At 34.6% G+C, this 16,868-nt stretch overlaps 1 protein-coding gene across 1 annotated transcript in view; it reads right to left on the bottom strand.

The window, feature by feature from the left end:
- Positions 1 to 15,775, bottom strand: part of LOC142337335 (cationic amino acid transporter 3-like) — a 49,711-nt gene extending 33,936 nt beyond the window's left edge. The window contains exons 1-3 of the mRNA XM_075386549.1: positions 15,757 to 15,775; positions 4,353 to 5,228; positions 1 to 98 (exon numbers count right to left, since the gene is read on the bottom strand). The exon at positions 1 to 98 is cut by the window's left edge and continues 16 nt beyond it. Coding sequence (XP_075242664.1) covers positions 1 to 98; positions 4,353 to 4,488 — 234 coding nt within the window. The 5' untranslated portion in view covers positions 4,489 to 5,228; positions 15,757 to 15,775. The remainder of the gene's footprint in view (positions 99 to 4,352; positions 5,229 to 15,756) is intronic.
- Between the last annotated feature and the right edge of the window lie 1,093 nt (positions 15,776 to 16,868).

Here is a 16,868-nt window from a genome sequence, read left to right as displayed (position 1 = left end):
TACAGCTGCGATTGTGAAGCTGAGAAGAATTCCAGGTCCTGCCTCGTATCTGGCCACCTCGGCTGCTATCACGTACAGACCCACCCCAACCGTACTACCTAAACACAAGAGTTAATCACCACAAACTACCTTAGTTAGTCTTCCCACATTGCGACCCAACTTAGTTACCATAAAAGGAACTATATATAAAGGTCCAATAAAGTCCATAAAAATTTCCTTTTTTGGTGGGTAACTAAGTCTCCATTTGTTGTAACTTTATGGATAGCAGTTTGTCCGGGAAGCAATTTTTCTCACTCATATTTGCAAAAAGTAATTTAAAAAAACAGCTTTTCAAAAAATGGCAAAATATTCCTTATACAGCGCGCTACTTTAGCCCCCTATAAAAAGAGATAATTATTATTTTGCAATAACAAATTTCTTGTCTTTTATAGATTTCTTTGCTTAAATTGTACTAAATGTACAGAGATTATGGAACAAGGATGCTTACTTACTTTGTACAGGGAATACAAACCAGTGCATATTGGGGGAAAAGGGAAAATTTAGTAGTATACGACAGCATAATTTATTCAATTGGACAAGTTGGACTTACGTGACAGGAAATCATAGAAAATGATTCCTCTATCGATATATCTTTGTAACGTACAGCCACTAATTTGAAATAAATTTTAAATAAATTAGCTTGTTTAGTTTTAGTTTTCAAAAATATATATTATATGCAATCTTTTATTCTTTTATTCCAATACGGGGGTCACCATATCATTGGACGTACCCATGTATTAAGATTAGGTATAGCGTTTTCAAACGTTAAATATTTTAGAATGGTCTCTCATATTCAGGGAGCCATATTAAATGAAGCGTGTTAGCAGAATAATTAATATGAATATCTGAACTCAAATAATTAGACGAGATTTTCAAGATCCAGTTGGACAATCTGTGCCATAAATGTGAATTTGTTGGAAAATTGCCCGGTCAACTTTACTGGTTTTCCCGCGGAGACAATTAGAATGAATTTAAGCAGGAGTGACATTTAATGATAGTTTCATGCCAGTCTTCAATAACCCAGGATGATGTCCGCAACCCAAGACAGGCATTGGCCAGACCGACCATAAAAGAGTGAAATTTCTGCAGGATATGCTAATTCCTGCAGGAATGAACATATCCTGCAGAAGTTTGACTCTTGTCACTGATTCCCTTTCATTTGTGATGATTTGTGCCAAATAAATGGTGTTTTTGTCAGGTATTAATTTCCATTGGGGAACTAAACTCAAAATTTATTTTTTATCTGAACCTAGTTTTGATCCTTATTTTAGCTTGCTCAGGATAATTTGTACTTATTGGAATATTCGTACTTTTTTTAGGTAAGGAGCCATTTTAATCCTAAGGAATAATTTACGCATACGGACTGTAGTAGTAGATAAAGTATGGGCGTTCTAAATTCATGACAATAAAGTAGTTCGTCTTTGATGTTGGACTTAAACTGAAATTAACTCATGAGATACTACGATACAGTAGTTTTTACAATATCGTGATATGGTGAATCAGTACTCATATGAACTCCTGTGTTGATCTATTGTTTCAAAAAGTAAAGTTTTTTATTATGGCTCTATAAAAAAGTTGCAGTCTTGAAACTATCCTTTGTGGTCGATAAAAGTATGATGGCGTAATGCTATGGGCTGAAGATATCATCGAATTGCCCAAAAGTTACTTTTTAGCGCCCTTTCAATTAAAACCTTTGGAAAAACGGCTTACGAAAGACCAGCATTTAAGGGAAAAGAAATGGAATACCATCAGCGACCACTTAGAAAAGGTCTACATGATAAATGTCAACAATGCCCAAAAGTTGCAGAATTGCGAGATTCTCGTGATAACACCAAAGAGTGCCTTAAAATCGCAAAAGCCATCTTTAGGAACTTTTACATACAGATAGACTAGATTAACACCTAGATTCATTGAAATCCACAGAAAGGGCAGTCGTTAGGCCGAAAAGAAATATCTTCTAGGTGGGTTCATCATCTAGTTGGGTTCAAGCTTAAAAAATTTGTACGCTATATGCCAGACCTGGCTGACCAAAGTGAGGGGTCCGCTCAATCTACTGAACCGATAATCATTGTTTCATCCAAGGAGGAATCAATGCAAGTGCTCGTTATTAAGTGAGATCACAACAACGACACTCTGATTGTGTGCAAGGGTACTCAAAATCATTCTCACAAAAAGTTTTACGCAGCGCTTCGTTCTAAGTCTTGGTCAATTATCTAAGACCTGATTGGTCTTGTTGCACCGTTTACTGTAGGTACTCGTTCGATTTTGAAAAACTTTTGTTATGTCACCGGACAAAATCGGGATGGCGAGTTACCAAAGACACAGTTGACAGATTCCTTGCAGGGTGTGTTGAACTGCCACAGTTGGTTAAGTTCCTATACCTAGCAGTGACCTTTTAGAACCGTTGCAATATCTTGAACGCTACATGTTTGGTGATAGCTCACAAGATGTATCCAATGCTGCAGGTTTTCTTAGCAGATCCCGTTGAGCTTGACGAAGCCAAGCGTCATCGCCAGTACTTTGGGGAGTTCTTTAGTACCGAAAAAAGTTAGCGTATTGAAAACAAACTCGTCAAGAAGACCAACCGCTCCTCTCTGTTTACACTATTCACGGGGCCTCAAGCTCTCATCCGTTCTTCTGGTCAACTCCGACGGCTATTGGAAGTTGACTTTGACACTAAGCCACTCATCTTGCTTGATGCGCGTCATACATTTGTTAAACTTTTTCTGCAGCACTAATCCTTAAAAAACCACTATAATGGTTTTGATTGCTTACGGTCAAAAGTACAGGAACATTACGTTTTCCTTCTACTGCGTTCCTCACTGATTTTCATCAAGCGAAACTTCGTCTTGTGCAGAAATTTTCGAGCGGCAACCATTCAACTGATCATTGCTCCCAAAATAAAGATTCACGTATCAGTCTCATCCCTTCTGAAACTCCTGGGTTGATTACTTTGGCAGTTCTGTTACCGTTCTGTTGCAGTTTATTTGTGTTACAGTTCGTCAGACTACCGAGAAGTGGTAGGAATTTCTCTTCACTTGTTGTTTTCCACCCGTGACTACCCGTGTTGTCCGTGTGGAAATCGTCCCGTCCATGAACGATACTTCGTGTGCAGTGGGAATAGAGTGATTTTGCCTCTCGCCGAGGAACACTTAGCTTTATTTGACCTGATAAAGTTATTGACTTCGTTGGTGCGGAGAATGAGTTGCACGAGACGTTTGAAGAAAAATGGAACACCATCAATATCACCGCGGCTCTTGCCCATTGGGATATTAATTGGAGGTTCAATCCACCCCGTGCGCCACACCAAGATGGCTTCTGAGAAATGTTAGTTGGTAATTTTAAGAGACTACTGTATACCATCCTCGGTGCACGTTGCCTCATAGATGCGGTTTTGAACACTAATTTTTCTTTAGTTGAGTACGCACTAAACGCACGTTTGTTAACAGATGTAACCGTTGACCGGTCTGACCCATGCGCAGTAACACCCAATCATTTTCTAATTGGCAAAAAGCAACCGGAACTACGTCAATCGTTCGCGTTGACGAGTTTCATCATCGTAAGCGGTAAGCCCGAGCGCATTCCTATGCAAATGCAATTTGGTCGCAATTGTTCAAAGAGTATATGCCTGCTCTGAACCGTAGATCTAAGTCACAGACGTCTGCCTAGCAGCTTCTGAAGGTTGTTGATTTAGTTTGAATAGTTGAAGGATGCAACCCTATGGGTTACTGTCCCACTGCTCAGATTGAAGAAATCCTGTACGATTCAGACAGTGTCGCCCGCTCCTCGGTGTATGCACGTCGACCAGATCGCTCGTCCGTCCGCTCGTTAAACTTGTACTGATCCGGCCGTCATCTTCTTCTGGACCGGAGAATGTTACCGAGCAAAATGAAACAAATAAATTATATCATCAGATAGAGAATTTTTGTGCGTATCATATTAAAATTTTCGCTTAGGTTTTGCGTCCTACATGCATTATACTTATTATTTCTGAAAAATATCACAACCGATTTCCCACTGTGAATAATTCTAAATTGGCTTAAAATCGTTCGCTTAGCCTAACGATTTTGGTTCTTTTGAACGGATTCGTTTAAATAGGTGATCTAGACTGGGACCTGTTTAGGACTTAAGCTAGATTTGCCGAACTATGTTTTGTTGCTTGCCTTTGATGATGTGTGGTTAAGTTGCCTTAACGTTTTACAAGTCGAAGTGGCTATAATTGAATGTTAACACGTAATTGCTTGGTTTTTTTTAGTATAAAGAATTGAAATTTTAATCGGCTCGATAGAGTGAGTGTTTTCAACTATACTAACCAATTCCTATTAGAGTGAGTTCGAATGTTGACAAACACCGCTTGAATTTACTCTCATTTTCGGGCCAACTGTCCATTGCTTTCTTCCTTCTCAACATTCCCAAAACATCTCCGACTCTCTCCAGGTAAACCCCCATCCCAGAAGACTGCTGACTAGTTATAATTAATAAACTAATAGTTAATAACTCCCGGTGTTGATATGAAAAGGTTTGAGCTTGTTCGTAATTAAAGTAACAAAATCAGCTCGTCTAAATGACTAATTTAGCTTGCAAAGTTCTAATTAAACCTGGAAAAATGTCTGATCAAAAAATTAGGTGTACAAATAAAGTATGTTGCTTCGAGCGACTGAATTCTATATTACTTGATTGCATTAAATCAAACGGTTATGACTCATAACCATTTCCTTGAAAGTATAAACCAAATAAAAAGCTAAATAATTGAAAATATTTGCCACTATTTCAAGTTCTACTAAGGTAATGAATTTTCTTAAATAAATGTTTTAACTAAAGCGAATACTGATGACAATTAATTATATTCATTCGTACTAACAATTTCGCTATAGAAACAATGCACGCAACTGCGAATTGTAATTTCGGTAATAAACTACAAACGTTTTAACAGCAGAATGTTATAACATACAATCATGTACTTAGAAAGCACGAATGATGAAAACATAAACTTGATTTACTCGAGAGAAGAAATAAATTGTGGAAAAACACGCACTACACAATTTTGCAATGGAAGAGAATTTTTCACTATTTTGGTCCCCTGTAAGGAAAGAAAATGAAAGAAACGTCTTAATAATTAATAAGGACTTTCTTGAAACGCAGATGAAATTTTATTTCCAACAGCAACGCAAAGCTTAATTGTGCATATACTGTTAAAATGAATAACAAAAGTAATAACGATAATGATGATTTTTTTACCGCTTATAATTATTTTACATTTTCAAGCAGGTTAAATTGATCTGTACAAAAATAGATCGAAAAAATTTTTGCGCACTTTTTACTTTTTCTTGCATAAATAAATTCATCAAGAAGATAAATGAGTTCAAATTGATATCAGCTGCTTTATTCCATTGGATATTTTCCTTCAAAAAAGTGAAAAACTAAAAATGGGCTATTATTCTTTAATGGCGTCTTTCTTCGCCAATAAGATAAAAGAAAGTCGGACCATTAACCACAAAATAGACAAAGGATAAAATTGGATTTGCTTTCATTTCCATTTAGAATAATATCAGAAACCCAGCAAAGCAACTCGGATACTTTTCCTGTTTTAAATTGCCCAAATTGAAACCTGATGTGCTTAATATATTAAGATATGATGATCGCTACACGCTTTTTTGAAATTTGACCATGGCTAGTAATACTTGTACCATATTGCTTACGTAAGCAATAAAGGCAGACGCAAAAATAGGATTTTGATGAAATATTGATGAGATATGATTTTATTTGGTTCGCCTTGTAAAATGATAAATTTACTCTTGCTCTGGCTTTTGATTATTGAGTGCGCTTACCCGTTTTAAGAAAAACAGTCCCTTATCCTTAAGAACGGGAAAAATAAGTATTCTTTGATTTGTTTTCAGCAATCTCATTTTCATTTTCTACCTTTGATTTCTGGTTTTTGGCGGTGAAAGATTTCAACTGATTTTCAATAACGTTGTAGATGGTTTTTACTTAGAATTTTCAAAAGGTTCAAAAATTATCAGTAGTTGTTGAAAAAATTCGGCGATTTGCCCACGTTGCCAAATAAATAATGTGAATGTGGTGCTCGTGTGAAACAGCCTGACTGGCAGCGAAATATGAAAATATCAAAATGAATATTGTGACGCAATTTGCCATTTTGAGAGTTATTAGAAAAGACACTTCATATTGTGAAAATTACAAGGTCAATAGGAATCAAAATTTAGAGCCCTAAGATGAATCGTAATTTGAAATGGGGTCTATTTTGTCAAAAGGTGAAATTCAAAAAAGAAAGTTGATTTTCATTTCAAATAACCTAGTTATGCAACTACCAGCTTTAGGGGAGTTATAACTCTATTAGGCTTTGAAGGAACTTGTTTGTTTTATTGGCAGAGTAAATAAGTTAGTAGGAAGGCAAATTTTGCCTCTACTAAAGTCAAAACAAAGAAAATTTTTTCCTAACAGAAAATGCAATTGTAGGAAACCTGATATATTCACATGCTGTAATTAATAATCCCCACAAAAATATTTCAAAAAAAAATTTCTCGTAAATATCAAACATATTTGCGAGCTCGTTTTCTGCTAGACTTGAATTGCCACTGGCCCCTTTGTAAAAAAAAACTAGCTGAACAATAATTGTAAATTTATTTTTTTAAAAAAAATATGTTATAACTCATGAGTGAAAACATTGTAACAACTTGGTTATTACTGCGATGTAAAAAAACTGAACAGTTCAACAGCTTAGTTAACGAGATATCAGCCGTTTATTTCCTCTAATAACCCGTAAAATAGGCCTTTTTTCAATTTCTTGTTTCTTTCCAATTTGGGCAGGTCAGAATAACAGTTCATGATTGGGGAAGATACCAGTTGATTGCCTTATTAACTAAAACTCTCCCGATTTCAAACGAGAACAACGCAAAAATGAACAAGTATTCATTTTCGTTGCAGCCAAGTTTATGTTCTACAGCCTGGTTGGAAAATTGAGGTCGAACACGTGTTTTATTTTCGTCAGATTCCTACAATCTTGAATCTTTTGTAATCAACCTAATAGCAGAGTCGCGTATTGCTGTAATTGAGACTGCCTGTGCCGGTTGTCTGAGAGTTACTGAGAACCCTGAGCGCTGAGAAGCTCTATTATTGCTTAGCATGGCAATTCGTTTTGTTCGTCTTGTGAACTGTCTCTATGAATCATCTATAATTCTGAGAAATCAAAGGAAATAAATACATCCAATCAAATCGTGGCTATCTTATTGGTTGTATTACTCGTACTTCCTTCCCCACAAGAAGGTGCCCAGGTTGAGGTCCCAGACGGAAGCAAGTATGTCCAGACCGAAGATGAACGCACGAGGGGGGCGTCGTGCGTTCAAAATTACATAGTCTGGAAACATCAAAAAACGCACGAAAGTCTAAACATGAACGCACGAAAGTCTGTCGAACGCACGAAAGTCTGGACATGAACGCACGAAAGTCTGAACATGAACGCACGAAAGTCTGCCGAACGCACGAAAGTCTGGACATGAACGCACGAAAGTCTGGACATGAACGCACAAAAATTCGTGCGTTCATGTCCAGACTAAAAAACTAACCTTATGCTTGTAGATGCCCATTGAAGATGAAGATGCCAGGGTTCCATGAGTCCACAAATCCACATATAAAGTCTTTTTTTACGTGAGGTACATGAACATCTTTATACTAATAGTAGACATCCTTTTTTGCTGGCGTGAGCAAAATTCTAGGTGTCTATCTATCAGTATTAAGTTATTGGTTGAACGCACGAAAATTGGGTGAACGCACGAAAGTCTGGTCATGAACGCACAAAAATCGGTTGAACGCACGAAAGTCTGGACATGAACGCACAAAAATTGGTTGAACGCACGAAAATTGGGTGAACGCACGAAAGTCTGGACATGAACGCACAAAAATCGGTTGAACGCACGAAAATTGGGTGAACGCACAAAAGTCTGGACATTAACGCACGAAAGTCTGTAGAACGCACGAAAGTCTGGACATGAACGCACAAAAATCGGTTGAACGCACGAAAGTCTGGTGAACGCACGAAAGTCTGGACATGAACGCACGAAAGTCTGGTGAACGCACGAAAGTCTGGACATAAACGCACGAAAGTCTGGCGAACGCACGAAAGTCTGGACATAGGCAACTTCCGTCTGAGACGGTCTGGACATAGGTACTTTCCGTCTGGGACGGTCTGGACATACTTGCTTCCGCCTGGCACCTCAGCCTGGGTGGTTTTATTTCAGTTGACTTTTCACCTGCAAATTTCTCTAACAATGCAGAAGTTTCACACTGAATCAAAAATAAGCCTCATTGAATTGTTGAACGGTCTTCCTAATAACAAATCAAGTTGTTTTCTGATTGGGAGTCAAGCTTATCAGACCAAGCACAATTAAGACAAAAGTGTTCCCAGAACAATTTTGCAAAAACATGTTCCGAAGAATATAAAGCTTTTTTTGGAGCCATCTGAGGGTGAAATGCATGAGGGCAAATAATAGAGCGTATTTCGCGCGCTAAGACCGAATTATAGAATCGAAACTGCACATTGTCGATTGTTCACAAATGCTAAGTTGTTGTCCTGTTTTACTGAACAGCTTCTCTAAACAAGAGGCTACAAAAATTGGAAATATTTTAGCAACAAGTACTTTGGCGAAAAAACTGCAGCTCCTCTTGAACTTGGTATCTAAGTTTTTCAGATGATGAACGGACCACAGTTCGCATTTGTTTTTTTTTGTAATTTGTGAACAATTTTTTTTCTCCAAAATGTGTCAAAATTGCCAGCAGAGGATCGAGCTCCTCCTCTGTGTACGAATTATCCACATCACCAAGACACCAATACTGTGGGGAGAGATTTGGTATTTTCTTCGTTAATCTATTTTGTGTGACCTTTTTTTTTGTTTTTGTGTACTGAGAGTTTCATTATGATCTGAAGCATTGCCGTCTGTTGATTCAACCTTGCTGTGTGGCCAAAATGAACATGAATGCAAAAACTTTAAGCGCAGGCTACAAGTATTATTGACGAAGAGATCAAAAAAGAAATTCTGTAAAACAAGAAACTTCGTGTTTTTCTCTGCTTACCAAAACCCAGTATTTTACCAAAGTATAACACGTAGAATCCGGATACAGTGAAGTTATGTACAAGCCATTTATAACAAAACAACAATTTTTGTTCCGACCCCTCTCTGAGGAGGGAGGAACTACATACTCAAATGGGTTTTTTTTTGTTCAGTCAATTTTCGCCGATCGATATATTCATCGTAGAAAGTTGAGACTGGTATCATCAGAAAGCTCGTCCAGCGTAGAATATGGAATTAAAAAGATCTTTTTTATTTTCCCTTTTTATAGGGAGTTATCGAGGTTTAAAGTTTTGTGAATATTAGACGTAATTCACCTGTTTTCATTCACCTTTTTGACCAAATTGTCGTCAATTTTGACCAAATTTTCGTCAATTTTGCTAAAAATATGTTAAAATTGTTAACTGTAGTGTTATTCATTTTATCTCCAAAGACAGAGGAGGGTTGCTGAACTGTTGGATCCAAGTTCTTTGGCTAAAATTTATGCCAAATTTTTCAAAATTCAGACATTTTTCGTCGGAAAATGGCTTTTTAGACCACTTGCTTTAAATTTGCTGTAAGTAGACACCTTTAAACTGCAGTCATATTCGTCTTAAGCTCAAACAGGAGCTAGTTGTGCTCCCGCTGGCTTTAAGAATCCTCTGAAAGTACAATTTTGCCATTTTTTGCAAATTTAAAATCGATAATTATACAAAATGCATTATTTATTTTTGACAAACTGAAAAATTTTGTATATAATTAATCTATTTCGCAACCATTTCAACAATCAAGTGTTTTCGTAGACGTGCACCATAATGATGATCTCACCATAAACCCTTACAGTTAAAAATAACTAGGTTCTAATTGGGCAGAGCAATTTTTTTCTGATTATTTCGGCTTTTGTAGTTTTTCAGTTTTTCTATGTTAGTCTTCCTTTTAACTTGCTGGACGTAGACATCTAAAAGCTGCGTACGAATCCTTCGTGAGCTCTGAAAGAGAGCTCAATGTACTCTCACTGGCTTTAAGAACTTCTGGAACTATAATGTTGCCAGTTTTTGGAAATATAAACTCAATAATTATACTAAATTCATTATTAATTTTTGATATATTGGAAAATTTTGGTTAAAAACCGATGAATTGAACGAGTAAGGGTTTTTCGTGACGCGCTGCAAAATTTGGGTTTATCTTCATCTCACCATGAATCCGTATGATAAATATTTTTTAGATTTTAATGGGGCGCGAACTTTTTTTCAAAAAAGTTCCCCTATGTAAATGTTTTTTACGTAAATTAGGGACAAGAATTTCGATTCAGGGCTATTAATAACAGATACTGCTTACAAAAAACCAGACCCAAAGAGATTTTATTTTGATTTTAGAATTAAGGTCATGGTTTTTATGGCTGTGACCAATTGTTTTCGTAAAAATTTTATGGATCTTGCGTTTTGTTTTCATTTCTTATGATTTTTGTAATTCAATAACTTACTGTCCCCAATCGAACATCCAGTTAATTTTTAGATGGTATAAAAGATTCTAGACATTTTTTTCAGTTGTTGTCTAATGTCTGTTATGACTTTGAATATATTTTTTTTTTGAGAAAATATCGGTGATTTTTTGAACTATGCCACTTTTTTTCTTTTTTCTCTCAACTTCGAAGGCTCTCTCAGTAAAAACAGGCAGAATCCGACTTTCTGTGATTTTTTTTATTAATGTCGGTAACAATTTTATTTTCAACTAAAGGTTTCTTTATTTTGGTACTATGCGTTTTCAATTTTTCTTTTATTGTTTATCATAATTGCATATTTTATGAGTTCATTTTGTGTCCTTGTCAAATTTTCACATTATTGACAAGTCTTTTTAAAGGAAGGCATCGTATAGAAAATGCACAACGTTGGCAATGGCGTATCTGGATATGATGATTGCTTTTGTTGAATAGTTTATGCTTTTTTGGCTGATAAACAATTATCTCGCAAAACTTTGTGGTTTTTTGATTTTGCCTTTATGTTTGTCTTTATTTTCGTTGTTGTACGTCATATACTCGATAACGATAGATCTTAAATGCTTCCCTAAGACGGAAAACTTGACGGAGTAAAAAATTTTAGTTTGTAGCGGTTTGTTTTAATGACTTTCAAATTAAATTAATAAAAAGAATAATTTCGAAATAAATCAAAGATTTTTTTTTATCTGTCTCCTTTTTCCTTTTATTTTTGGTCATTATGTAACTCAATCTCAACCATTAGAAGTCTCAATTTCTTTTGTTGAATTCAAACATTTTTTCGCGCTTGTTTATACGTTTTGACTGATTGCTTCGACAGCTTATTTTCATAACAAATTTTGGAGATTTCTAAACTGTTCAATTCTTGGGGTTTTCGTTGTCATGTCTAAGTAGTCATTTTATGAGAAAGACTCGTGGATGTTAAGATGAAAGGAAAATGTTGATTTACAGTTCTTGCAGGGAACATCTTATAATTTAGTGCAATGAACAGTGTCATGTCGTAAAATTGTTTTTAGTTTTGGTTTCTTTATGAATTTGTTTTTTTGTGGGCTCGTGACTTAGTCTCATTATTAACAGGCCCAAATGGCTTCTTGAGCTGCTGAAGATTAATTCATTTTTTTGTTGTAATCCTAAGTTTGTTGTGACTTTTGAAAATATTTGTTTTCAAAAATAAAGTCGGGTTTTTGAGCTTCGTCTTTTTAAAAGTTTTTCGTTCGATTTGTAGCTCAGTCGCTGTCAACACAAGTAAGAACCCGCTTAAAGTGGGCCAAAAATTATAACGGATTTAGCTTCAAGCACTTTTCATCGGCTTTTTTTACTACTGTTACTACGAGATTTCATAAAATGTTAGATTTTTATATATTTGTACCTATCAAAGGATTTTTGGATTCTTTTTAAATTATATAATAATTGTTGATCCCATTGGTACTGAAGTTTGGCGCAATCGAACATTGGGTAATGACTTGTCTCAATTCTTCCTATGTAGATATAAATTAACATTTTAGTGGTTTCAGTTGATATCTAAGGACATTAATAACTCAAATTAATTATTTTCAAAAACGGAAAAGTATTTTTGAACTTCGCACCTATTTGCTCTTTTTGTCGACCTGTTAACCAGTCCCATAATTCTTCTAATGAAATATAGTTTAAATGTTTTGATTTTCATCTGATTCGAGTTTAATTTTGTTTGTTCTGATTTTTTAAATTTGAGATTTGGTTATTATATTTTATCAAAGATTTTATTGTAGTTTTGGTCGTAAATAATGTTTGTTATTTGATTTTTATTTTTGTCCTTACTAGTAATCCTCTTATAAATAATTTCCATCGGCCCTCAAGCGTGGCATCGTATTTCCGTTTTACATTGGTTGTTTACTGAACGATTTGTATGGTTTGAAAGTTTTCTAGCTCTTCATCATTTGGTAGCCAATTTAGTCAAGAATGTGGATGAGCGGGGTCGGAACATTATGTGCGTACGCACATTACCGAGCCTCCTTGTTTGTTTTTACTATATCCCTAATATTGAAGGAAAATGTTTCACCTCAGCTTTATAACAATTTAATTAATAAAAGGAGGCTCGTTAGTATGCGCTCAAACATAATGTTCCGACCCCACTCATCCAAAATTTTGTTTTAAATGTCATCCAAAAAAAGAGATAGAAAATTTTCATTTTTTTTTCAAAAATGAATAATTTAAGATAAAAAGTAATTAATGCCGCTTTAGAGGGTCAATGCGATATGACAACAAGAGACTACAAGAGAAGACAAACAACAAAACCCAATAACAGAAACAACCATTTACAAAGAGTAAGTCTCAATGCCTATGTTTAAAAAAGCACTTAACTAAGTCACAATATCTTCACAAAACACAGAATATTCTTAAAATAATTATTACTTCGCTAATAAGATATGGGAAGTGCAGTCCTTAAGCGGAATAAATAGCATGAACAAAAAAGAAAAAACGACAATGTTAAACTTTTTTTAAAAAATTTGGAAAAAAACCTTAATTTCGAAGTCAAGAAAACTATTAGTTATCAATTGAAATCATTAATTAGTCCATTTTAAAACCCACAGGAAAACATCGAGACCATTCATTATCTAGAAGTTGTCTTGCGGCTAATAAAAGGACGGAAAATACAGTCGACAATTTTTTTTCGAAAAATAATTAAACTAAGTATACAAGTCATAAAAATAACTATCAACTAACTCATCAACAAAATTGTATATTTGGGCCTGCATTAATATCAAATGGGAACTGTTTTAATAGTGTGAATGTTAGTGACCAAAAAACCCACACTTTTGGGCAAACAATCCAAGTTCACAAAAATAATACAAAAGGGGTGAATTCCAAAAAGTTATCCAAAATTCTTAAACCAAATATATTCAAAGTCAAGGATACGATTATTAAATGACCGAAATCTATAGAAACGCTTCATATGCACCATTGAATAAACATACATAGGGAACCTCTGTGAAATGTAATTATAGAGACTGTATTATGCGACTACGAAGAAGAACGTCAATTATAGTAAAAAAAAAACAATAAAACTTTTGGAGACAATGGTATTTAAACCGTCAAGACCAGAAAATTTCTCTAAAGAATATTAGTTATTATTAGTTGCGTTTTCAATGAAAGCTCTTTTTGTGATATGCGACTGCCATTAATGTAATAAGGCGACAGTAAAAGAGATCCTAAAAAATGGGCAAACGTCAAAAAAATAAGAAAAACATGAAAATTCAAATCCAAAATTTTGTACTTCAATTATAAAAAAGCAAAGATAACTTCAAATTAATTCAGTAGAAAAAATGTGACCTCGTTGCTGAGAACAAGTTACAATTTGACAGAAAGATTAAAAATATCTCAAAAAGCTCCAAATTTCCTTGTTAAAATTCAAAATTTTGTTCTCCAATCATAAAAAAGCAAAGATAACTTCAAATTAATTCAGCAGAAAAAATGTGACCTCGCAGCTGAGAACAATTTACAATTTGACAGAAAGATTAAAAATATCTCAAAAAGCTCCAAATTTCCTTGTTAATTTTATTAAAAACTAATATCTCTAAGAGACAAAAACTATAAGCTATCAAAAATGCAATAATTTAAAGTGTAGCTCATTAGGAATTAGTGAACCTGTCATTCGAAGGAAAAAACCATACGAATCATAAGACTACAAAATAACAACTACATTTCAAAAGCAATTTTACTCAAACAGTTGAAGTCACAAAAAACCACTTGCTTTTAACTGAATTTTCAATGTATTTTGGGCCTCATTTGTAATTTCATGGGACTTGCCAACAAATGAACAGAAAATTGCAAGCATTAAAGTCTAATAAAATCCCTCTAAGTAACATGAAAGAAACAAAAATAACGAAAAAAATAAAAATAACCAGAAGAAGGCGTCTATAAAATTCGAGTAATGTTTTTTTTGTGAAAAGCACGTTTAGACCAAAACCAGCCCTGTTATTGCTCTACATAATTTAACAAAATTTAACTTTTTCACTTGCTATCGAATTATAGAAGTTGACAAAATGGTCAAAAAATAAAAAAAGGAATGATGAACTTTGGATCATTATCGAGTTTAATTAGAAAAGAACCGGCCAATTTTCATTTATACAACACTTTCATAGAAAGCAGATGTATATCTTTGGTGCTTGAGAATTTTCTTTCAGCAAATTTTAGGTTTTTTTATCGGAAAAAAATTAACAAACTGTGCTATGGAAGCATTATTTTTGCGTTTTGTTGAAAATTGGCTGAATTTTTTCAAGCCAAAGTTTAACCAAAATTCTGCTGAAAAATTTGGACGAAACAGTTCTGCGACACCCCTCTGTCTTCAAAGTTACAACCATTGACAATAATATTGACATAATTTTAAGCAAAATTGAGATTGAAAAATTGAATACAAATCCGGCAAATGTGAACAAGCAGAACGGAAATCAGTCTAATGTTCACAAAACTTTAAATCCGGACTTTAAATTTTAAACACCGTAGAAAATGCAATGTTCGGAAAAATCTTTTTGTTCTATATTATGAGCAGAGTTCTTGACCACGAAATTTTAACTTTCGCAAAGTTACCTACCTTATTTGGCCGAGGGTCAGTCAATAGACTTAGACCTGACGAGTTATTGCTCCCATATTTTTTGTTCTTACATATGATATCTTATTACTTGCCAAGAGACTTGTCTGTCAACGTTCTCCAAAACTAATCTCTCGATCAAGTAAATGACTCCAAAGTTACAATTAGTCATAGCTTTATTTCGATTAAACCTCCAAATTTTTTCCCGAATGGTTTGTCAAAAAGAGCCCAATTTATCAATATATTTAAGAGTATTTCTGAACAAACTGAACAAACTGATTTTCAAGCGATTTAATACGACCTGCTTCAAGCTCGAACATCGGAACTAAGTCGCGCGGTTCGTGAAAAGGACGAATTTATAGATCTGTATACTAGAATAACCAATTTATAGAGAACCCGAAAGATGCAATGACAAATCAACACAGTTTCCACAATTAATTAATCAACACAGTTTCCACAAGCAAGACAATAGGGGTGCGTGATAGTCAAATCTTAATGCAATTTGGCATTAATATATCTGCGGTTTATTATACAGACTAGCAATATTGCCATCGCTCAAAAAATAAACTCTTTCCGGTAAATCAAAACAGTGTAATTACTGGCTCAATTTTGAGAGGACGTGACGATACTGTATAGAATTGTAAAGAGGGACTTGTGTACAAAGATATTTGGGGAATTATTGAATTGTATAGCTTTGTTTATCTCCCTTTTTCCTTGTTCTCCCATTTTGGTATAGTGGCTCTAATAGCTTGTATGTCTCCTTATACAATCGATAGGGAAAAAAACACCTGCTCCTTTTACCAGTCCATTTTACACTATAACACAACAAAAATAGAAAGAATGATTATTTTGTTTCGCCGACGCTTCCTTAAACCAGTTTTAGATGTTTTCCGTTTTTCAAAATAACTGCTTTAAATGAAATTAGAAGCTGCAAAGCAACGGTGAATTCTATGTCCTTGCAATAGTATTGGAGATAAAAACGTCTGGCTGGCGACATGTGACTGTTGTTTTCATTAAAAATAGACATTGATTACAGTTTTGGCAGAAAATATCTCATCAATCGTATAAATGGACAATTACTGCTTGTCATATCTTAGACCGTAAGATATAGAAACCAAGAGCGATTGCTTGTCCAAATGTATGCTGTTGGATTCGAGGCACGAATCCACTACAACCTATCTAGCTTGAAATTGTAGTTATCAGAATTTGATAGAATTGTATTACGATTTCAATTTATTCTCTATGTAGGTAACACTGACGCAATTCCACTAACATCTATTCTGAGTTCGAAACAGGAGGTTTTGATAGGCAACTGAATTTTAAGAATGAAATGAGAAAGTGAAATTATCAAGATTTACAAAATGGATAGTATGAACGAATGTGAATGAGCGAAATTTTAGTCGGAATTGAAACTTAAATGGGTGAACGATTCAAATTCAACAGATGAACATATCAAGTTTGTGAAGGTCACCAAATTAGTACATAGTTCAGGATTTGTTTTAGGCATCTATCACATGTCTTGGGCTTCGACAAAATTTGAGAACGAAGGTAGTTATCAAATTAGCATGTAATATTATCAACAAAAAGTACTGGTTATTATAAATAACGGGAACTTAATGAGTAGAATGAAAATGACTTAAAATTCCAACATTTAGAATTGATGAGCACATGTAATGTTTGAACAGAGAATAAAAATTAAATTGTACGAATT

This window comes from Convolutriloba macropyga, chromosome 3, assembly GCF_964194025.1.
Source record: "Convolutriloba macropyga chromosome 3, txConMacr16.3, whole genome shotgun sequence".
Taxonomy (NCBI): domain Eukaryota; kingdom Metazoa; phylum Xenacoelomorpha; order Acoela; family Convolutidae; genus Convolutriloba; species Convolutriloba macropyga.
Note: the sequence above shows the minus strand (reverse complement) of the source record. Positions and strands in the feature narration are given on the sequence as shown.